General features: G+C 42.7%; 1 protein-coding gene and 1 long non-coding RNA gene across 3 annotated transcripts; both read left to right on the top strand.

The window, feature by feature from the left end:
* Positions 1-4,014: 4,014 nt before the first annotated feature.
* LOC120438686 lies at positions 4,015-5,249 on the top strand. Its single transcript, XR_005612043.1, has 3 exons — positions 4,015-4,515; positions 4,957-5,045; positions 5,140-5,249. It is a non-coding gene; the product is annotated as an uncharacterized LOC120438686 (long non-coding RNA).
* A 10,776-nt stretch (positions 5,250-16,025) lies between these two features.
* On the top strand, positions 16,026-20,105 carry LOC120438614 (E3 ubiquitin-protein ligase TRIM21-like). 2 transcript variants are annotated; one of them, XR_005612018.1, is made up of 3 exons: positions 16,026-16,139; positions 17,741-19,784; positions 20,083-20,105. XR_005612018.1 is itself a non-coding variant. In XM_039609022.1 (2 exons), the coding sequence occupies exon 2, from the start codon at positions 17,750-17,752 to the stop codon at positions 19,406-19,408; it is 1,659 nt and encodes a 552-aa protein (XP_039464956.1). In that variant the 5' UTR covers positions 16,026-16,139; positions 17,741-17,749; the 3' UTR covers positions 19,409-20,012. The 2 variants fall into 2 exon arrangements, 1 of the variants encoding a protein (XP_039464956.1); XM_039609022.1 differs by lacking the exon at positions 20,083-20,105 and having other exon boundaries at positions 17,741-20,012.
* The last annotated feature ends 4,179 nt before the right edge of the window (positions 20,106-24,284 follow it).

Below are 24,284 nucleotides of genomic sequence, written 5' to 3'. Positions count from 1 at the left end.
CAACAAGAATTAAAGAAAACTGAGGCTTAACTGCACATAAGTGAGTCAGGAAAAGACACAGTTTGGAAAAAGAAGGCACAGGAAAACAGGATATCAAAATAAGACAGGAAACATCAAACAGGAAACTGGGTACATAATAGACAGCACTGGGTACAAAACCCAGGATCATGACACTAATGCAGATATCTTCATTCTTGATTCAAATCTCAGTTTTATCTCATATGAGGAAATGAAAACATTAAATATAATGACAGGTCTCAGGCACACTATGGTATTTTGGTTGTTTCCTGAACATTTATGCTGCATGAGGTCATGCAACAATCATGCATGACCTGCCGGATACACGATGGACGGGTGGCATAACTGGAGGGTCGTGTGCCTGGCGGGCCTGTATTGAGCACATTGAAGACACCTGCCTGTTCTGAACCATGATAACAGGGTTCTTGCTGATCAGAGCTGGCTTGGCCCTGGCTTATCAAAGATTAAAGAAAGCAGAATCGGCTGTTCAAACCCCACAAGGCTGCCCGCTGGGATTGAAACGATGGGACGAGTCGTGAGTTCTCAAAATGGGCTCATTGAGTGCAGCACGGATAAGATCTTGGAGAAGCTCACGGCTGCCGTGAACACTCAGAATAAGACCTCTGAGTGCAAACTGGATCACATCATGGAGAAGCTCACGGCTCTCCAACGGGAGATTGAGAGACCAGTGTCAGACTGTTAGAACAGCTTTGAAATTCACATGAGTTGTTCGCACTAAAGTTTAAACCACCATCATTTCATGCGGATACCCCTTCAGTGCCAGCTGTGATCTCAAGGCTGGAGCTGAACAAAAACACCCTGATAACGACTGTGTTTAGACTGTTCTTCCCATTCTATGCAAGGCCACCTGGGTTGGCTGGAAGACTGTTTACTTAGCCTGGCAGGGCGAAGGACACTGTCTCAGCTGAACTCTGGACACACACACACACACACACACACACATGCAGATATACACTCATCCCCCCTCCACTTCCAAACGCCTTCGACACTTATCCCCTCCCGATGCTGACGGTGGATCATGGAGACCAGCGCATACGCTGCAGGCACAGATGTGCTGTCTACACTGGCTGTCTCTCACCCTTTACCATCCCTGTTGCTTGTCATGTGTTTCTTTGGTGTATTAAGAGTTTTTCATGTGCTATGTGCTGAGGTGTTTTTTTTTTTCTGTTCCCAAACTGATCTCCCTTTTGGAGCTCAGTCTGGGGGGAGTTATTTTTTTCTCCTTGTCTGTCCTGATGTTGTGGATGTTATTTTCCACTGTTCCTGGTCGCTGCTCGTGCGGCTGACCGGCCAGCTACCCAGCCTGACCTGTCTCCCCAATGTGATGTTTGTGTTTTGTATGTACCGACCGTACACACAGGCAAGGCCAGTCTCTCAAATGCTCCTCAGGGATAAATAAACTTGTCTGAATCTGAATTTCACAAGTCTCCCACTTCCGGCCTTCTTGGCCTTCGAGGACACGCCCACGTAGACCACGAAGGCCGCCTCCTCCAAGGATGCAGACCCTGAATTGGGACACACCAAGAGGCTTCAGTTTTCAGGCCCCATCTTATCTTAATGACCTTGTAGTACCATATCACCCTATTAGAGCACTTCACTCTCACACTGCAGGCCTACTTGTTGTTCCTACAGTATTTAAAAGTAGAATGGGAGGCAGAGCCTTCAGTTTTCAGGCCCCTCTTCTGTGGAACCAGCTTCCAGTTTGGATTCAGGAGACAGACACTATCTCTAAAATTAGACTTCAAACTTTCCTTTTTTCTAAAGCATATAGTTAGGGCTGGATCAACTCTGTGGAGATGGACAAGTCTGTGATGAATGAATTAAATGGATCAATCACTCTCACTGGCCTCAGCAGTGAAGGCCCTCCATCAGGACCTGGGTGGTGTAAATCCATGTTCTTTGTTTCTCAGTGTAAAAGGTTTACATGCTGTGACATTTTGTTGTTTTAGGATTTCAGTTTAAAAACAGTTTACAGTGGCTTGCAAAAGTATTCGGCCCCCTTGAACTTTTTGAATGGCCCAGTCAAAGTCCAGATCTAAATCCAATCGAGAATCTGCGGCAAGATCTGAAAACTGCTGTTCACAAACGCTGTCCATCTAATCTGACTGAGCTGGAGCTGTTTTGCAAAGAAGAATGGGCAAAGATTTCAGTCTGTAGATGTGCAAAGCTGGTAGAGACATACCCTAAAAGACTGGCAGCTGTAACTGCAGCAAAAGGTGGTTCTACAAAGTATTGATTCAGGGGGCTGAATAATTACACACACCCCACTTTTCAGTTATTTATTTGTAAAAAATGTTTGGAATCATGTATGGTTTTCGTTCCACTTCTCACGTGTTCACCACTTTGTGTTGGTCTTTCACCTGGAATTCCAATAAAACTGATTCATGTTTGTGGCTGTAATCTGACAAAATGTGGAAAAGTTCAAGGGGGCCGAATATTTTTGCAAGCCACTGTATTTGAGGTAACAGCTGCAGGTTGTTTTTGCTATTTTCTTCCTGTCAGTTTAAGACAGATTAAGAAGTCTTGTTCCTGTTTTTCTCTGTGGTCTCAGAGTTGAAAAGATAAAAATGTGCAAACAATTAATTTATTAAAACTACAGAAAAGCAGAAGTCCTGTGAAGGACAGTTTGACAGCTCAGCTGTGAGTGAGCTGTTTTCACATTAAAAACAGGAGTGACCGTCATGATAAGATCAGCTCTGTGTTTGTGAGGACTCGTCTTACTTGGAGGTGTGATGTTTGTCTTTGTTCTGTTTGTTCCTGTTTCCTAGTGATGTGTTGGTTGCGAACGAAAAGGCTCTTAGAGCCGGATCTTTGAGGTGAACGACGCGAGCCGGCTCCTTATCGCGAGCCGTTGGTTTTTTTTCTTTCTCTCACCCTCTCTCGCACTTTTTTTCCGCGTCACTCGTGAGCCTTGTGCTTTGCGCTGGGAAGAGGGGGGAGGGGCGGTAGTTACACTCGCAGTAGCACAGGAACAGAGCGGGAGGGAGAGAGAGAGAAAGAGAGCGAGGGATTAGAAAGGTATAGTAATCATCAACAACTATTTTCAGTTGCAGATGATAAAGGATTCAGAAAGTTTATTCATGCAGGCCCATACACCCTAAAAAATTATTCAGGGGCTTAGTAAATATCATTATAATTCTAAGTTAGATGACCTTGATTAAATCTTTGAAAATCACAAAAGTGTTATCTTGAGTTGAAAATACTGAAAAGAATGCTTAAATTTTCAACACCAGGTTTTGAGTTGAACTGAGCCCTTTTTTCAAGTTTATTTAAAAGAAAAAATTCTGTATTTGAAACACAGGGTGCATTATTTAAATCTACTCAATATATCTCATAGAAAGTACTCAAAATAACTGAGACACTGGTATTCATACTTATCATTGTCTTGAACTTTAATTATTAATGGTTCAAAATCAATATAATTTTGTCCCCCAATACTAACTTAAAACTTTGAGTAAGACTAATGACCTTTGGCATGTACCGCGTGCGAGGAGCATGGCCTCATGGGAGATTTTCTGCACGTTGAACGAGACAGACACACATCCACTGCAGACTTGGAAACGTTTTCAGGTAAGTGACCAATTCTTACATTAGCTGTCTTTATCCACACCGTTCTTTTATAACATGTTCTGAAGAAAGCGTTTGTCATGGTGGCTCACTTTTCGCAGCGTGTTTGTGCAAGTTAATTTAAGTTTTCAACCCGTCTTCCAGTCAAAGCGGCGGGAAACCGCGCCCTTTTATCCTTTTACGTTCTGAGTCGCTATCTGCGTTAATTTGACCGGAATGTCCCGGTACCAGCGACCTGACCGTTTAATCGGGGGCATTTTAGGAACCACGTGAAAGCAGGTGTGCTCAGACATTTCTAGAAAATGGCCCTGTTGAGTCGCGGTGCGGGAGCTGCGGTAGTCACGCGGCCTGACTCACTCTGTCAGGTTGTTCAGGAGGAGATGAACAGACGTCATCAATGGCTTTGATAACTAAGAAGACCTGCCCGCGGAACAGTTCATAGCAGCAACCATGCTGCTTAGCTTTCTTGTTCTATGTGGGGTCTTTCAGAGCATATAAGACGCTGCTTTCAGCTTTGTCCCGAACAGGGCCAGTTTATGAGAGAACGCTGAGAGGACCGCCCGGGTCAGCAGATTACCTCATCCAGGGCCGGTCCAAAGTACTATGGAGCCTTAAGTAAATTTAGACTCGGGGCCCTACTTCCTTTCAGATCCCAGAAAATAATGAAAAAAAAAAAAGCTTTGGTCCTTTGGGTCAAGCCAAAAGTACCATCATTTCCAGTATAGTTACTCCCAATTTACATAAATAAATGTTTATTTCAATCCAAGCTAAAATTTCTTATAAGAGATTGATGTTATGGCAGATTACTCAGTGACATGTTTTGTAATGATAAAGTTTTGATTTGTATTTTTTCAGCACCATCTTCACCACCAGGAGAAAAAAATCTGCATCAACTACAAAGTAAAGCAGGTAATTTTACTCAGAGGACTTGATGTGTTAAATTTTGGAATGATATGATATTGTTTTATACAAGCTGAGTAGTGGATGGTGATACCACCTAAATATTTATACTGGTTTTGTGGTGGGTTATTTTAGTCATACAAATGCCAAATCTAAATGTTGAGAATTTTTCAGTTCGGTAAATATATTGATGAGTTCATGGTCTGTCATCTAGTGTCAGCATACTATCTTTTTATTTATACAGCGTGGTGATGTGATTCAGATTATTTCAATGTGGTTAAGTATTGTACTTTGTTCCATGTTGACTTATTTGTAAGTTGTATCCTCCACCTGAATTGGTAGTAAGTATTGGTTATTCAATCAGTTAATCATACAAAAACTGTGTAAATATGGTTATACACCATTCTGTCATCTTCATACTGTGAGACATATTTTCTCACAATTTTTTAGGTCACAGGTGATGAGATGGCAGTGTAAACTCTGCAAACATGAGGAGTCATCAAAAGTGTCACTACTCAAACATTATCGAGTGAAACATGGTACATTTGGTCATGGCTATTCCATACCCTGTCTTCATTTGAATTGTCCTTGCTCTTTTAAGACATGGGGTGCCTTATGCTCACACTTGTCTAGGTCTCACAGTTCGCATGAAACGGAGGGCTTCACAGACCGGAGTTTTCCGCCTGTTCCCCCTCTAGAGCCGAGCCTCGCTTCAGTTTTCGGCACCAAAATGACCAAGGTCGTTGGACAGCGACCGCCCATCCCGCCAAACTTGACCAGCTGATAGCAAGGTTCACTGATCGCGCACATCAATGCACTGTTCAGTCAGCTGCAGTGACTAACAACACTGCCTTGCTAGCGTTTGTCATTTCCAGGAAGGTGGAGGAAGCAGAGCTGCCAGAGGAGCTGAAAGGCTTTCTCTGTAAAGCCGCTGACGCGATTCTGAATATGTGCGCCACTTCAGCGGTGTGTTCCTCTCGCATCGCTGCCTGGCAGACGATGGTTCAGAGGGCAACCTGGCTCCGCCTCTTCCCTCCAAGATTATACAATCTCACAGGGAAATAGTGCAAGCAATTCATAACATAAAATTTAGAAGCTTAGTGGAAGATAATACTTTATGTTAAGGCTTTAGTCTGCATACTGAACAACTCCACTTATATGGATTTATGTCTGGATGAGTAAATTAATCTTTTGCATGTTAGAAAATAAGGTCCAGGTTGCAAAAAATGGTAGTTTCACTTAAAGATTTTTTTTTTGATTGAATCAGAATTTTGGCCTTCAGATTTTTTGTCCTTGGTTTTTTGTCCTCTCCCATCCAGGTCAGTGCAGAGTTTCATAGGATCACGACCCTGAACCTTGAACCAAAGTTCATGTCATCGTTGGACTTGTATTCATCCAAACTCCTGTCCTTGTTTCAAGCCAAGAAAGGTGCTGCTGGACAACGCCACAGGGCACAGTGAAACCTTCTGCTTCAGGTAAGGAAGATTGCATTTTCTAACCACAAAAACGTTCCAACACAGCATTGAAGAGGCCCTTCCACTAAAAACGGCTTTTCTTAGGTTTCTGTTCAATATTTTACCTCCACAGGTGTTCTTACCTTGATGGTGGGTGGAAAACAGGTCAACAACAGAAAAAAATAGTTATGTTTAAGCTAGAAATGGTAAGTCATGTTTTAAATGTGCCAATTTTGCCTCAGTTGAGACTTCCTGTTTTACAGAGTGGAAATTCCATCGAGAAAAACAAGAAGTCATCATCAGATGTCTCATTGACCATCTGGGAGAGGATCCAAGTGCCTTAATCAAAACCTTTGAGGTTGGTGCAATAAATCTGTTTTAGGAATATTAGTAGTTTATTTTAGCTTGTGAGATCATAGAAAAGTTTTAAGATACTGTTCTAAAGAAAAAAAAACACTTCAAAGCATACAAAAGAATAGCATTTGCTCAAAGATTTTGGAGCACAGTGTCCACATATTATGAGTACCGGTGATGTCATACAAATGAAACTTTTTGTTTCAATGTTTGGAAATATGTGAGCTTAAAACAGTTGTTTCTCTTTTTAAAGGACGGTGCTGATGCTGTCTTTGTTGAAGAGGCTTTGGCTGAGGAGGTGATGAAGATTTACCTGCTGCAGAATCAAGACAGGTCAGGCAAACCTACTGATGTGGGTATTGTTATTGAAGGCGTTACTGTTCTGGGCAAACTTGGGAATCTGAGCAAAGCCTGTTGCTATCTTTTGGGACTGTGCTATGCTCTGGATCTGAAATACCCCAAGAATCTCAAATGCACATTTGAAGCATTTCAAAAAGTGTTCATGGAGCTGGATCCAGGAAACCTTTCTGTCAAGGTTCAAAGACTGAAAAATGACCTCTGTTCATTGTAGACAAAATTTCACAGGGCTGTTCTTAAAGTGTTAGACTAAGTGACATGTAATGCTCATCAAAAGGTTCAGTTGCGGCATTACATTGTGTTGACATTCCTGTTCATAAATAATGTTTGTACCATAAACTGTGTTTTTGTATTAACTTTCCAGATTCACATTAAGGTGTAAATGGGAGAGTATCTTCTGTATGTTTTTTTTTTTTTTTTTTTTTAGTGCAATCCTTTTTGAAACCTTTTATTTAAATTATGGATGTTTTTTGGTCACTCTTTAGTTATAATCTTCCCAATTTTTTTGGAATCAAAATAAGATGTTCAAAAACTATGTCACAGTGCAAATGTTTTTTTTTTCAGGATTTATATTTTTTGGGGATCTTAATTTTATTTTTGTCATTTGACCTTTTCTGAAAAGGTAAAGCACTGCGTTCACTTGAGCCACTTTTATTCTTTGGATGGCAGGTACATTTTTCTTGTTGTTAGCATCAATATGCCAGTTTTACAGAGTTTTATCAAGCATGCCAATTTGGATGCAATTTTATTATATAAGGCTGTTGTGACTGAAATTTTATCCAAATTTTATCCACTGAATGTAGAACAGATTTCAGCTCACTGTGTTCAGAGAAGGAATCTGCTAAATGTGTGATTCACAATAAAGCTGGTTAAAATAAATCATTGTGAACAATGTTGAACTGACGTGGTTCTTTTTTCCTGTGTGTGTGTGTGTGTGTGTGTGTGTATATATATATATATATATATACATATACATATACATATATGTATATATGTATATATGTATATGTGTATATATATATATATATATGTTCTCAGCTGAACGGTAAGAACAAGATCCGGGCCATCAACACCTACGCCCTGCCCGTGATCAGGTACCCTGCTGGGGTAATAGGCTGGCCAAAGGAGGAGATAGAAGCCACTGACATAAAGACAAGAAAGCTCCTTACCATGCATGGAGGGTTTCACCCCAAGTCCAGCACCCTGAGGCTGTACGCTAAGCGGAAGGAAGGGGGCCGGGGACTGGTGAGTGTCAGCACCACAGTCCAGGATGAGACAAGAAACATCCACGAATACATCACGAAGATGGCCCCAACTGACAGCGTGCTCAGTGAATACCTCAGGCAGCAGAAACCCAAGAAAGAGGAGGAAGGCGAGGAACCATCATGGAAGGACAGGCCCCTGCACGGTATGTACCACCGGCAGTTAGAGGAGGTGGCTGATATCCAGAAATCCTACCAGTGGCTGGACAAAGCTGGACTGAAAGACAGCACAGAGGCACTAATCATGGCAGCACAAGAACAAGCTCTGAGTACAAGATCCATAGAGGCTGGGGTCTATCACACCAGGCAAGACCCCAGGTGCAGGCTGTGTAAAGATGCCCCAGAGACAATCCAGCACATAACAGCAGGGTGCAAGATGCTAGCAGGCAAGGCATACATGGAACGCCATAACCAAGTGGCCGGCATAGTGTACAGGAACATCTGTGCCGAGTATAACCTGGAAGTCCCGAGGTCAAAATGGGAGATGCCCCAAGGGTGATGGAGAATGACCGAGCTAAGATCCTGTGCGACTTCCAGATACAGACGGACAAAATGGTGGTGGCTAACCAACCGGACATAGTGGTGGTAGACAAACAGAAGAAGACGGCTGTAGTGATCGATGTAGCGGTTCGAATGACAGCAATATCAGGAAGAAGGAACACGAGAAGCTGGAGAAATACCAAGGGCTCAGAGAAGAGCTCGAGAGGATGTGGAGGGTGAAGGTAACGGTGGTCCCCGTGGTAATCGGAGCACTAGGTGCGGTGACTCCCAAGCTAGGCGAGTGGCTCCAGCAGATCCCGGGAACAACATCGGAGATCTCTGTCCAGAAGAGCGCAGTCCTGGGAACAGCTAAGATACTGCATGGGACCCTCAAGCTCCCAGGCCTCTGGTAGAGGACCCGAGCTTGAAGGATAAACCACCCGCAGGGGCGTGCTGGGTGTTTTTTATGTGTATGTATATACAGGGAGTGCAGAATTATTAGGCAAGTTGTATTTTTGAGGAATAATTTTATTATTGAACAACAACCATGTTCTCAATGAACCCAAAAACTCTCATTAATATCAAAGCTGAATGTTTTGGAAGTAGTTTTTAGTTTGTTTTTAGTTTTAGCTATTTTAGGGGATATCTGTGTGTGCAGGTGACTATTACTGTGCATAATTATTAGGCAACTTAACAAAAACAAATATATACCCATTTCAATTATTTATTTTACCAGTGAAACCAATATAACATCTCCACATTCACAAATATACATTTCTGACATTCAAAAACAAAACAAAAACAAATCAGCGACCAATATAGCCACCTTTCTTTGCAAGGACACTCAAAAGCCTGCCATCCATGGATTCTGTCAGTGTTTTGATCTGTTCACCATCAACATTGCGTGCAGCAGCAACCACAGCCTCCCAGACACTGTTCAGAGAGGTGTACGGTTTTCCCTCCTTGTAAATCTCACATTTGATGATGGACCACAGGTTCTCAATGGGGTTCAGATCAGGTGAACAAGGAGGCCATGTCATTAGTTTTTCTTCTTTTATACCCTTTCTTGCCAGCCACGCTGTGGAGTACTTGGACGCGCGTGTGATGGAGCATTGTCCTGCATGAAAATCATGTTTTTCTTGAAGGATGCAGACTTCTTCCTGTACCACTGCTTGAAGAAGGTGTCTTCCAGAAACTGGCAGTAGGACTGGGAGTTGAGCTTGACTCCATCCTCAACCCGAAAAGGCCCCACAAGCTCATCTTTGATGATACCAGCCCAAACCAGTACTCCACCTCCACCTTGCTGGCGTCTGAGTCGGACTGGAGCTCTCTGCCCTTTACCAATCCAGCCACGGGCCCATCCATCTGGCCCATCAAGACTCACTCTCATTTCATCAGTCCATAAAACCTTAGAAAAATCAGTCTTGAGATATTTCTTGGCCCAGTCTTGACATTTCAGCTTGTGTGTCTTGTTCAGTGGTGGTCGTCTTTCAGCCTTTCTTACCTTGGCCATGTCTCTGAGTATTGCACACTTTGTGCTCTTGGGCACTCCAGTGATGTTGCAGCTCTGAAATATGGCCAAACTGATGGCAAGTGGCATCTTGGCAGCTGCACGCTTGACTTTTCTCAGTTCATGGGCAGTTATTTTGCGCCTTGGTTTTTCCACACGCTTCTTGCGACCCTGTTGACTATTTTGAATGAAACGCTTGATTGTTCGATGATCATGCTTCAGAAGTTTTGCAATTTTAAGACTGCTGCATCCCTCTGCAAGATATCTCACTATTTTTGACTTTTCTGAGCCTGTCAAGTCCTTCTTTTGACCCATTTTGCCAAAGGAAAGGAAGTTGCCTAATAATTATGCACACCTGATATAGGGTGTTGATGTCATTAGACCACACCCTTCTCATTACAGAGATGCACATCACCTAATATGCTTAATTGGTAGTAGGCTTTCGAGCCTATACAGCTTGGAGTAAGACAACATGCATGAAGAGGATGATGTGGACAAAATACTCATTTGCCTAATAATTCTGCACTCCCTGTATATATGTATATATATATGTATATGTGTGTATGTATATGTGTGTATGTATATATGTGTATATATATATATATATATATGTGTATATATATATATAACACTAACACCCAGCACGCCCCTGCGGGCGGTTTATCCTTCAAGCTCGGGTCCTCTACCAGAGGCCTGGGAGCTTGAGGGTCCTGTGCAGTATCTTAGCTGTTCCCAGGACTGCGCTCTTCTGGACAGAGATCTCCGATGTTGTTCCCGGGATCTGCTGGAGCCACTCGCCTAGCTTGGGAGTCACCGCACCTAGTGCTCCGATTACCACGGGGACCACCGTTACCTTCACCCTCCACGTCCTCTTGAGCTCTTCTCTGAGCCCTTGGTAGTTCTCCAGCTTCTCGTGTTCCTTCTTCCTGATATTGCTGTCATTCGGAACCGCTACATCGATCACTACAGCCGTCTTCTTCTGTTTGTCTACCACCACTATGTCCGGTTGGTTAGCCACCACCATTTTGTCCGTCTGTATCTGGAAGTCGCACAGGATCTTAGCTCGGTCATTCTCCATCACCCTTGGGGCATCTCCCATTTTGACCTCGGGACTTCCAGGTTATACTCGGCACAGATGTTCCTGTACACTATGCCGGCCACTTGGTTATGGCGTTCCATGTATGCCTTGCCTGCTAGCATCTTGCACCCTGCTGTTATGTGCTGGATTGTCTCTGGGGCATCTTTACACAGCCTGCACCTGGGGTCTTGCCTGGTGTGATAGACCCCAGCCTCTATGGATCTTGTACTCAGAGCTTGTTCTTGTGCTGCCATGATTAGTGCCTCTGTGCTGTCTTTCAGTCCAGCTTTGTCCAGCCACTGGTAGGATTTCTGGATATCAGCCACCTCCTCTATCTGCCGGTGGTACATACCGTGCAGGGGCCTGTCCTTCCATGATGGTTCCTCGCCTTCCTCCTCTTTCTTGGGTTTCTGCTGCCTGAGGTATTCATTGAGCACACTATCAGTTGGGGCCATCTTCGTGATGTATTCGTGGATGTTTCTTGTCTCATCCTGGACTGTGGTGCTGACACTCACCAGTCCCCGGCCCCCTTCCTTCCGCTTAGCGTACAGCCTCAGGGTGCTGGACTTGGGGTGAAACCCTCCATGCATGGTAAGGAGCTTTCTTGTCTTTATGTCAGTGGCTTCTATCTCCTCCTTTGGCCAGCCTATTACCCCAGCAGGGTACCTGATCACGGGCAGGGCGTAGGTGTTGATGGCCCGGATCTTGTTCTTACCGTTCAGCTGACTCCTCAGGACTTGCCTGACCCTCTGCAGGTACTTGATGGTTGCAGCTTTCCTAGCGGCCTCTTCATGGTTCCCATTCGCTTGCTGGATCCCCAGGTACTTGTAACTGTCCTCTATGTCTGCAATGTTGCCTTCTGGTAGTTCAATCCCCTCAGTTCTGACTACCTTCCCTCTCTTTGTTACCATCCGACTACACTTCTCCAGTCCGAATGACATTCCAATGTCATTGCTGTATATCCTGGTAGTGTGTATCAGTGAATCGATGTCTCGCTTCACTCTTGGCATACAGCTTGATGTCATACATGTACAGGAGGTGGCTGACAACCACTCCGTTCCGTAGTCGGTATCCGTAGCCAGTCTTGTTAATGATCTCACTGAGGGGGTTCAGGCCTATGCAGAACAGCAGTGGGGACAGAGCATCTCCTTGGTAGATCCCGCACTTGATGGTGACTTGTGCTATGGGCTTGGAGTTGGCCTCTAGTGTTGTACGCCACATCCCCATTGAGTTCCTGATGAAGGCTCTTAGGGTCCTGTTGATCTTGTACAATTCTAGGCATTCCAGTATCCAGCTGTGGGGCATTGAGTCATAGGCCTTCTTGTAATCAATCCAGGCAGTGCACAGGTTGGTCAGTCTGGTCTTGTTGGAATGCTACTACGCAAGTAACCCTGGCGGAAGGGGTTACATGAATAGGATGAGGGACCTATGGATATATATATATGTATGGATATATATATATGTGTGTATATATATATATATGTATATGTATATATATATACATACTGAAGCACTGACACGGAAACACACAGGCATAATCTGATGGTACGACGCGTTGGAAGATGAAGATGCAGCTTTGCTTTGGCCTTCCTCTGCTAACAGCTAACTAACCTCAGCCAGATGTGCTGCAGCTGTTTCTCTATCATTAGAAGTTTACAATGATGATGATCAGCAATGAAGAAACGCTGGCGTAAAAAAAAAAGCTGTAGTGCCTTTCACGGTGCAATACTTTTGTTAATATCCAACGGTGCAATAGACTCACAATACTTGAAATGTGGAATTCCCTTGTATTCTTATTTACTCTATTGATCCCTTCTGTATACTCTGTATTTATACAGGGAGTGCAGAATTATTAGGCAAATGAATATTTTGTCCACATCATCCTCTTCATGCATGTTGTCTTACTCCAAGCTGTATAGGCTCGAAAGCCTACTACCAATTAAGCATATTAGGTGATGTGCATCTCTGTAATGAGAAGGGGTGTGGTCTAATGACATCAACACCCTATATCAGGTGTGCATAATTATTAGGCAACTTCCTTTCCTTTGGCAAAATGGGTCAAAAGAAGGACTTGACAGGCTCAGAAAAGTCAAAAATAGTGAGATATCTTGCAGAGGGATGCAGCAGTCTTAAAATTGCAAAGCTTCTGAAGCGTGATCATCGAACAATCAAGCGTTTCATTCAAAATAGTCAACAGGGTCGCAAGAAGCGTGTGGAAAACCAAGGCGCAAAATAACTGCCCATGAACTGAGAAAAGTCAAGCGTGCAGCTGCCAAGATGCCACTTGCCACCAGTTTGGCCATATTTCAGAGCTGCAACATCACTGGAGTGCCCAAAAGCACAAGGTGTGCAATACTCAGAGACATGGCCAAGGTAAGAAAGGCTGAAAGACGACCACCACTGAACAAGACACACAAGCTGAAACGTCAAGACTGGGCCAAGAAATATCTCAAGACTGATTTTTCTAAGGTTTTATGGACTGATGAAATGAGAGTGAGTCTTGATGGGCCAGATGGATGGGCCCGTGGCTGGATTGGTAAAGGGCAGAGAGCTCCAGTCCGACTCAGACGCCAGCAAGGTGGAGGTGGAGTACTGGTTTGGGCTGGTATCATCAAAGATGAGCTTGTGGGGCCTTTTCGGGTTGAGGATGGAGTCAAGCTCAACTCCCAGTCCTACTGCCAGTTTCTGGAAGACACCTTCTTCAAGCAGTGGTACAGGAAGAAGTCTGCATCCTTCAAGAAAACATGATTTTCATGCAGGACAATGCTCCATCACACGCGTCCAAGTACTCCACAGCGTGGCTGGCAAGAAAGGGTATAAAAGAAGAAAAACTAATGACATGGCCTCCTTGTTCACCTGATCTGAACCCCATTGAGAACCTGTGGTCCATCATCAAATGTGAGATTTACAAGGAGGAAAAAACAGTACACCTCTCTGAACAGTGTCTGGGAGGCTGTAGTTGCTGCTGCACGCAATGTTGATGGTGAACAGATCAAAACACTGACAGGATCCATGGATGGCAGGCTTTTGAGTGTCCTTGCAAAGAAAGGTGGCTATATTGGTCGCTGATTTGTTTTTGTTTTGTTTTGAATGTCAGAAATGTATATTTGTGAATGTGGAGATGTTATATTGGTTTCACTGGTAAAAAATAAATAATTGAAATGGGTATATATTTGTTTTTGTTAAGTTGCCCAATAATTATGCACAGTAATAGTCACCTGCACACACAGATATCCCCCAAAATAGCTAAAACTAAAAACAAACTAAAACTACTTCCAAAAACATTCAGCTTTGATATTAATGAGTTTTTTGGGTTCATTGAGAACATGGTTGTTGTTCAATAATAAAATTATTCCTCAAAAATACAACTTGCCTAATAATTCTGCACTCCCTGTATATGTATATATTTGGTATATTTCAGCTCACATTCTGTAACTTCTGTTGGTGCTGTGCTACTGGAAACCGAATTTCCCAGAGCAACCCACCCGAGGGATTAATAAAGTTTTATCTAATCTAATCTAAAATAGTAATAGTGCTTGAAACACACATGAAAATATATTAAAGGTTGATTCTTGTTTTCTTTTGGTTTGTGGAACAAAAATCAGCAAAGAAGAAACGCTGGCGTAAAACTTGGTGTAGAAGTGCAACAAATGTAAGCCGGCTCATCTGATGGTGTGATGCTTGAAAAGGATTTGCGCACCTACATCCTTATTTACGGTTTAAATTGTGCTGCCTTTAGGTGCACCTGGTAAATTCAGGAATCTCTACTCCAAACCACAGCAGGTTGTTTTCAAGGCTTTTCTGGGTTAATGTTTGTTTGTTGGCATAAACATGTCTGTGATCGCTGTGTTGTTCTTTTTGATGCAGTATTTCATGTAACTCGCTGCTAAAATCATAACAATTAAGTTTAACAGTTCTAGTGCTCATGCGTCAGCTAGCATGCAGCCTGTTTCAGTTGCTCCTCTTTTTACTTTTTACTTTATTTACTTTATTTCTTTCTCCTTTACTGAGTGTGTTCATCTGTTTAAAAGCTTTCTTCTCAAACATGTGGATCGAGAGAGTTTTTGTTCTGCTGTTACTTTCACTGAGGAATGGGACCACAGCACAGCTGCTACACACCAGAGATCAGCTGAGCCGCCTGATGCTCAGATTAACTGGAGACGGTCAAACAGATGTGTGACAGACTTTAAGGAGCTGCTGCCAACAAACCAGCAAATAAACACTGAATATTTCATGTGTGACATTTGTGAGTTTGCCTTAAACACAGTCCGTCAGTCTTTTTGCTCTTGAACAATGAAATAATAAAAACTCGAGTTTATTTGGTGATGTTCTCATGCACGAGGCGAAAACAGCAAACAAACGTCACAGTAAATCTTTCCAGCTGATGTTGGGCATCCTCCACCTGCTGAATCCACTTCAGCCTCTTCCTGCTCATGTTCCTGTTTAGAGGCACAGTCAGTCTGTACAATGGAGAAAACTGAACACAGGAATATTTGGATTTTCCTCCTTTTTCTCTGCTCATGTTCAACTTGTCTGATTCAAGCTGGGAATATTTATTAGAATTCAAATTTAGACAGAAATAAAGTGAATAATATTATTTTATTATTACGTTGATGTAGCACATGGTTCAGTTAGCTTTGTATAAACATGTGTTAGAAATGTTCTTCAATCAGCTCTTTTTACTCTCTCACATTTCACAGCCAGGACTTTTTTACTTTTACTTCAGTAAAGAAGTTGAATTAGTACTTGAAGTATTTTTAACAGTAGTACTTCTACTTCAGTACAGACTGTGTGTACTTTTACCACCTGTGTCTGAGACCTCCTTCAGGGTCCACCTGAAGCTCTCAGTCTGCTGTGGAAAAAGGAAATCCAGGTGAGTTTCTCCTGATCACCTGAGGCCGTCATTACTGTGTGAACCCACACACCACTCCTCACTCCTCCCACCCGCTGCACACAGTCACTGAGTACAGACCGGCTGATAAAGGGAGAGGCAGGAAGAGGCGGAGCAAAGACGAGAAGTTCAACGTCATTTTGCAGAAGTCAACGTGTGAGAGAGCAGCAGCAGAGCTGCAGTCGAGTCCTGTTTGTCTCTAAAAGAAGATTCACTGGAGTCCATCAGGTTTCTCTCAGCAACAGTGGTGAGTGCAGCTGATCACACTTCCTGTTTCTACACAAATCTTCACTCTGTTCACTTCATGCTGACTCATCACAGTCACACTGGATCCATAGAGATCTGCTCATGTAACCACAGATCCACTGTAGGAACATCGAGCTGCTGCTTCAGTCTCACTGTGGCTCTGCTCAGGACTGTGGACTCAGTCTGTGCTCTGGACTTCAGACTGACTCCACACTTCCTGGTTATTCATCACTTCCTGTTCCTATTAGATTGATTCTGGATCTGATTGATCATAAGGGTTACAGACGTGAAAACACCTGTTTATTCTTTATTGATATAAAGCCTTTGATACTGTAAACCAGCAGATTTTGGTCAGTACTTCAAAAAGTCATTCAGACATTTTACAAAGAGAGATTATCTGACTTAGTGTATCCTGTAAGAGTCACAGATGTTCCTGAATCATTCAGAAAACAGTCGATGCTGCACTTTATAACTTTGTGTGGAAACATAAATCTCATTATTTAAACAGATGTGTTTGAATCATCCTGATAATCGAGGCTTTAAATATGTCAGAGTTCACACATCAGCTGTGATATTCAAGCTGAACTGGATCAAACATGTCATCAGACACAAACATAGATGATGGTGTTTAATCCCAAAGCTTATTTAAACAAACTGGAGGACAGAATTCCTCCTTAAATGTGATTTTGATCAACAAAATCCACTGATCTCATTTTCACATACAGGCTTTATCATGGTGGCTTCTTCTCTACAAACATCATTTTCCCCACATACACCTTTGATTTGGACAAACAAATATATGAAACACAAAAATAAATCAATGTTTTCTGAGGATCCAGAATAACTGAATGATGTATCCCAGCGAGTGACTGGAAAAGTTCATCTTCTTCCATATCCTGAGTTTGTGAGGAGCTGTGATGTTCCAGTATCTGTGAGAGAAAACAGGACAGTTTTTAATGACGCACAAATGGACCAAATATACAGACACCACTGAATAAACATGTTCTCATAAATGCCATTAATATACTGGATCAAACAGTTAATAACACATTTCTGAGGTTTATGATTCATTGTCCTCCTCACTGTCACTTCTATTGGAACAATCACTGTTTAATATTAATGGCTCGTTGATCTGGACTTACAATAAGAAGTATTTAGTCACCAACAAGGTCGAAGTTTACTTCACAGTAATTGATGGAATATATCCAACAAACTGATTTATTCAAGTATAAAATGATCAGGATGAATCTTGGACCTTCTGTGAAACAGTCAGAGAAACAATTTCACATCTTTCTAACGACTGTATTTATCTTCATCCCCAAAGTTATTCTGTTCATCTGGACGCTGCACTGTACAGCAGACACTACGATGTTAAGTTTGTGTTTGGGATGAACCAGTTTGTCTCTGAGTGTGTTGCTGGGTCTCCACCAGTTACTCTGAGAACTGAAGAAGCTTCTCTGATGAAACGTCTTCAAGAAACTTAAAGAAGTCCAGACGCTTTTCTTTCCAAGCTCCTCAGACTACCGACGCTTGTTTCTCTCTTTTTAAAAATGAAATTTAAAGTGAATTTTGAATCAAATGTTTCTTTTCTTTCTCCCTCAGAGTGCAGACATGTCTGCTGCCAGCAATCTGCGATCTGAAGATCAGTTTCTGTGCTCCATCTGTCTGGATGTGTTCACTGATCCAGTCTCTACATCATGTGGACACAACTTCTGCAAAACCTGCATCAGTCAGCACTGGGACATGAACCAGAGCTGTCAGTGTCCCATGTGTAAAGAGACTTTCTACACTAGACCTCAGCTGAGGGTCAACACCTTCATCTCTGAGATGGTTGCTCAGTTCAGACGTGAAGCTCAGCAGAAAGCCAGCAGCAGCAGCTCAGAGCAACAAGCTGCCAAACCAGGAGAAGTTCCCTGTGACGTCTGCACTGGAACCAGACTGAAGGCCCTGAAGTCTTGCCTGGTGTGTCAGACCTCCTACTGTCAGACTCACCTGGAGCCTCATCTGACAGTGAAACGTCTGAAAAGACATCAGCTGATTGATGCTGTGGAGAACCTGGAAGGCAGGATGTGTACGAAGCACGATAAACTTCTGGAGCTGTTCTGTAAGACCGATCAGACATGTGTCTGCATGCTCTGCTCTGTTTTAGACCACAAGAACCACGAGTTTGTTCCTCTGAGAGAAGAATATGAAGGAAAGAAGGCAGAGCTGGAGAAGACAGAGGCTGAGATTCAGCAGATGATCCAGAAGAGACGACTGAAGATTCAGGAGATCACAGAGTCGGTGAAGATGAGTAAAGATGCTGCAGACAGACAGAAAGCAGAAGGTGTTCAGGTCTTCACTGCTCTGATGGAGTCTGTTGAGAGACGCCTGAAGGAGCTCATGAAGGAGATCGAAGACAAACAGGAAACTACAGAGAAACAGGCTGAAGGTCTCATCAAAGATCTGGAACAGGAAATCTCTGAGCTGATGGAGAGAAGCTCTGAGGTGGAGCAGCTCTCACGCTCTGAAGACCACCTCCACCTCCTCCAAAGCTTCTCCTCCCTGAAAGCTGCTCCACCCACCAAGGACTGGACAGAGGTCAGAGTTCATCCACCATCATTTGAGGGGACTGTGGGGAGAGCTGTGGCTCAGCTGGAGGAGAAAATCCGGAAACTCATGAAGAAGAAGCTGTTTGAGGCTGAGCTGAAGAGGGTGCAGCAGTATGAGGTGGATGTGACTCTGGATCCTGATACAGCTCATCCTAAACTCATCCTGTCTGATGATGGAAAACAAGTGTATCATAGTGATGTGAAGAAGAATCTTCCAGACAACCCAGAGAGATTTTCTTACTGTGCTATGGTTTTAGGAGAGCAGAGTTTCTCTTCCGGCAGATTTTACTTTGAGGTTCAGGTTAAAGGAAAGACTGACTGGGATTTAGGAGTGGCCACAGAGTCGATCAACAGGAAGGGACAAATCAGACTGAGACCTCAGGATGGTTTCTGGACTGTAGGGCTGGTAAATGGAAATGAGTACATAGCTGGTGCTTCCCCTCCAGTCCCCCTCTGTCTTCAGCCTGGTCCTGAGAAGGTGGGGGTGTTTGTGGATTATGAGGAGGGTCTGGTCTCCTTTTATGATGTAGGTGCTGCAGCTGTGATCTACTCCTTTACTGGCTGCTCCTTCACTCACAAACTCCACCCATACTTCGAACCCTGTCCTAATTATGGTGGTAAAAACTCTGCACCTCTGATCATCTGTCCTGTCAATCAAACTGAGTCGATCAACGACTGATTTTATTTGATGAACTGATTGATTTTTAATGAAGGAAATATAACCCAGCTGGAGAAACGGTTAAAAATAAGATAAGCTTTATAAGGTATTTGTTTAGTTTCAGAAACATTCTTTTATTTGTTTTATTTTATTGTCACAAGAAGTGATAATGTGAAAAATGTTTTATTTTCACGCTTCCTGCTGCTGGGCCTAGGAGGAGCTTTTATTTTGAAGGCTAACAGGAAGTTGTGTGTTTTACGTGGCGTAGTGTTAGTGTTACCATCCGAGGAAAAAGAAAAATCTGACGCTATCTTGATTAGCAGCAGAAACTGTCTCGGTTAAGGAAGCAAAGCTTCATAAAAGTTGTTAAAAAGTTAATAGTGTTCCACGTGTCTCGGTAAGCTAACTGATTTACCTTCTGTGTTTAATGATCGTAACGATGATGCTAATCATAGTAGTTGATGCATATTTGTCTACTGTATGTGTCATGTCAATGATGAGCGTTTGTGTTATGAGGGAACAAATGCAATTTGATAGCTTTTGTGAATTTAGTGTAACGTATGTTCTGAAGAAATTTAAGCTTTAACATTTGTATTTTATTTGTCTAATAAATGTGTTACGTGTGTGTGTCTATTGCAACTATGTTGGTTGACAGAAGTTCTAACATGAGTTACAATTTAATCTGTTAACTGAAGAGTACTACACTTTTCCAGGATGTAAGTAATTGCAAATTGCAGTTATTGTTGTTGAATTTATGATTAATTTGAATGCTGAAATAAGTGATAGATAAGAGACTATAAACCTGTTTTTAAATACAGGTCCGGTCTTTTAGTGAGCTTTGAGCTCCACGAGAAAAGACCAGTGATTCCAATTGATGGCGAGCCATCCAGTGTGATTTCCAGGACCCAGATCTGCACAACCAGTCAGACGGCCAATGGTTTATCTGATTTCTGGTAGGATTACACCAGTTACCCCAACTGGCAACAGTGAACAGACAAAAAGAGTGCACTCTAGACTATAAAAACACTAAGTGTGAAACTTCACTGGACCTTTTTGCTGACTGACAGATCATTACAGGTCATTCCTCATTCGATCTGTGTTTTGACTTGACTGACCCTCTACTCTATAAACTCCGAGGAACAAACTGAACTATGAGGTTGCAACCTAACAAATACTTTCAAAGGGATGATTTCAATGATTAAGGACAATGCATTTTATTTCTATTTTTATTTTAAGGGCCCTAGTTGTTGTTTTGCTGTGAAACTGTTACTGTTGAAACTAAAGTCACAGTTAACTGAAATTTCCGTGTATTATGATTATTCGCACTCATGTCCAGCTCCTCCCGAACCTAGAGTGAGGTGTACTTAACCAGGAGCGGGTTACAGAAACAAATGAACATATTGAGTGTAAATCCTCTACAGTCTCCATGTTTCTATAGAATCTGATCATCAGGACTCTGATTCACACTTTGATTCTCATGGAGTTTGATTTGAACAGAAGAAAAGTTGAATCAGGAAATGTTCCCACTGATGGAGACTCGAGCTGAAGAGCAAATATCAGAGAATAAATGTCCAAAAGCTTCATTTACAATAAAGTTTGTTCAATGCTTTGAGTGAATCCAGACTCATGTGTGGCTGTTATATGGAGCATCAGAGTCCAGCTGAGTTATGTTGGATACAAACTGCTTATTTTGGCTCTGTGAGGATTTTTGTTCACTGAAAACTGATAAGACGGATAATATTCAAAGAACTCTGTAGAGATTCATGCATCCATGTTCTCCACCTGCAGGTGTGGAGGACAAAGGTGGAGCACAGACTGCTGCATCCTTCCAGTCACATCATTTTGATGATTATATTTCCATGTTGTGATGATTTGGGTTAAAGAGAAACAGAGTTGAACGGCTGCAGTCACAGCATGAATAAGATGCTGAAGCTGAGCTGTCAGTGAACATGTTTCACTGTGATTTGATTTGAAGAATATAAAGTGTGTGTGGCTGCTGACAGTTGCAGTCTCTGTTAGTCTGCATGTTCAACACACACACAACTTTCCCCCTGAGGCAACGATCCAGCAACAACACAAAGAACAGCTGCAGACACACACACACACACACAGACACACACACACACACACACACACGATTGTGTGCTCCCTTTCAGTCTGAACTCTCAAACACACAAACAAACAAACTCTATCAGTGTCGTACTGTTAAAGAACACTTTACTGTTTAAGGCAGAATTCCTCCTTCCTCAGTAACAATGATTTGATGATATCAATGATTTGAGGTCACTACCAGTGTCTACAGTGGTTTTAGCTCAACATACAATATACTGAAACATGTGTTTTTATTTATGCTGTACAAACTATTTTAAAAGAGCTTTGATCACAACATCTTTGCAGTTTGCAATGTTTTTTCCCCCAATCGGTTATTCCGCTTATTTTATTTAGTTTAACTAACAAAGGCTTAAAATTTAACTCTTAACCTGATTTAAACTCCTTTAATTTCTCATTAACTTTTAATTTATTTCCTTGTTTGATGTATTATTTCTTTATCCTGGTTTAATTTTTGCTGATCCTGTTTAATCAGTTTAACCTGACCTTTGACCTATTAATTTTAACTTAACTGTACTCTTGTTTTGACCTTTGACCTACTTATTATTATTACGTCGTTCCCCCCCCGAAAATGACCTCCAACAAGAAAGCCTCATTTCTGCTGTTTAACAGTGAAGAAATGTAAAATGATGCCAAATTACAAAACTCTCAGCTGTGTCTCTAATAAAACCTCTGTAACTTTGCTCTGCTTCACTTCAGCAGCATCAGGTAACGTGCATGTACTGATATAAACCCTGGCTCAAAAAGCTTGCTTCTGACTCGGCTACAGGCCATGTGAGCTCATAGGCACCTAAGGAACAGTGCAGTGTGCTAGTTTGAATGTACAACATGAATTACAACTTACTGTAAACTAAACACACATCGCTCACTGACTTAGGTCCTTTATAAAACACATTTAACACCCTTTAGCTTACATCTTAAAAGCAGTGCAAACCTACATACGAAAACATACAGAATTGATTACCAAAGTCCGCTTAGCATGGCAGCTAATTATCAAGCTTACTAGCTTATCCACGATTAGCACACTAATAATCAATAAGTAAAGAGCTCCATCACTGACCTGTGGATTCATTGGGTTGTCCAGGTGTGGAAGTTTAATTTTTGTCTGAGGAGCAGACAAACAGAGTGAGTCTTATATCCGAGTCCCAATGAACCCTTTTCTACATCCGACACTTGAACACATCATGTGACTCTCGACATTTTATTTTCTAAAATATAGAAAATATTGAAATGAGGACTGAGTGAACCAATCAGTAACAGTGATCAGAGCTGCAGCCAGTTATGTTAACAGTTTTTTACCATTTTGGTAAAATGTTTTTTTCAAAGTCTTGATTAAATATAATGATGTTGTCGGGCTTCTCTGCAGCTCTTCACTCCTTTTTAAGTAACTTATTCTGGACGAAGCAGCAGGACAGACCTCTCCCCATCTCTGTGCGACCTCTGTGAACCTGCTCCTGTTTATCTCACTGATGTTTTCCACTCTCATTCACGTGGACCTTCATCTGTTCAGGTTCAGTGAGTCTCCAATCATGACGCCCTGACAAATATCAGATTTGGTTATAAGTGGCAGCATGTCAGACTCCTCACTCTCTCTCTCCTCCACCATCTGAACCTCAGGAACTGAGAGGAGAACATGAGACTGTTAAAAGATTTTATTATGTTTATGTTTAGAAGTACATTTTGTTTAAGGTTTTCTAGATGTGTTTGCTCTTTTTACTAGAGAAGTTACGTTGTGCAAGCTTTGTGTGCATTCCAGAGCTCTCTGACTTTCACACCCATATCCTGGGAGCATGGGAGAGGTCGTATCTTCTCTTTCTGATATATGGTATAGCAAACATACGTATATCTGTTTTAGTCTAAGTGCCTTTTGTTTAGATGGACCGCTAGACTCCTGGCACCAGCTTTGGGGAGTCTTCACGGGGTCATATCTCAACCCCACACACACACACACACGGTATACGTCATATGTTAATGAACCTATGCATATTCATGTAACCACAATAAAAGAGCAGTGTTACGGGAGAGCGGACGAGAGCAACTGAGGTCAAGCGAAGGAACGGCGCCTGTCCAGTTCTCTCCCGTGCACGTTAATTTGTAAAACCCACCACTTCCCCTGCCGGTGGTGGACGCCCTCAGACATCGGTGCGTTGGTGGTTCTCTGTGTCCGGGGGTGGGCGCCCAGGTACACCGCTCACTCCTTGGCGGCTGCTTATCGGGGCCTGGAGCCTGGGGCTCGCTTCGGGCCACTGGAGGCGGGTGCCCTCGGCCTCGGCCCGGGGCTCGGTCACTCAGGCACAGCTGGCTGCCGGCGGAGCTCACGGGCACGTCACTGCAACCCCTTGGCTTCTGCTCCGCGGCTGCTGAGTGACCCCTCATCTGGGACTCTCCTCAGCTCTTTCTGGGATAGTGACGCTGCTGCCCTCTGTTGGTCTTCCTTGGTCTCTTGTGTTCTGGGGGCCTCTGGATGTCTGGAGTTTTGATCTCCTCCAAACCTGCTTCATGCCCTGGAGGACGGGGCAGTGGCCCCCACACCCTCTAGCAGATCATTACATGAAGGAACCTTTTAAAAACAAGCGCTTCATGTTCACAGGTGTACACACAGGTGATCACACACAAACTACACCCTTTTTGGCTCTTACCTCAAAGCACACTGTGCGCTGTCGATCTTACGTGCTGCACAATAATGTTTAATATTTAGTATTTACTGTCATATTCCCATAGATCATTGTGATGTTGTTTATTACTCTCGTTTTCTTCTGCTTGCTTTCTTTTCTTTCTCAACAGGTGA

Source organism: Oreochromis aureus, linkage group 3 (assembly GCF_013358895.1).
Source record: "Oreochromis aureus strain Israel breed Guangdong linkage group 3, ZZ_aureus, whole genome shotgun sequence".
Taxonomy (NCBI): domain Eukaryota; kingdom Metazoa; phylum Chordata; class Actinopteri; order Cichliformes; family Cichlidae; genus Oreochromis; species Oreochromis aureus.
Note: the sequence above shows the minus strand (reverse complement) of the source record. Positions and strands in the feature narration are given on the sequence as shown.

What these genes read in the sequence shown, in the direction of transcription:
- LOC120438614 (XM_039609022.1), top strand. Translation starts at nt 17,750, where the DNA reads ATGTCTGCTGCCAGCAATCTGCGATCTGAAGATCAGTTTCTGTGCTCC.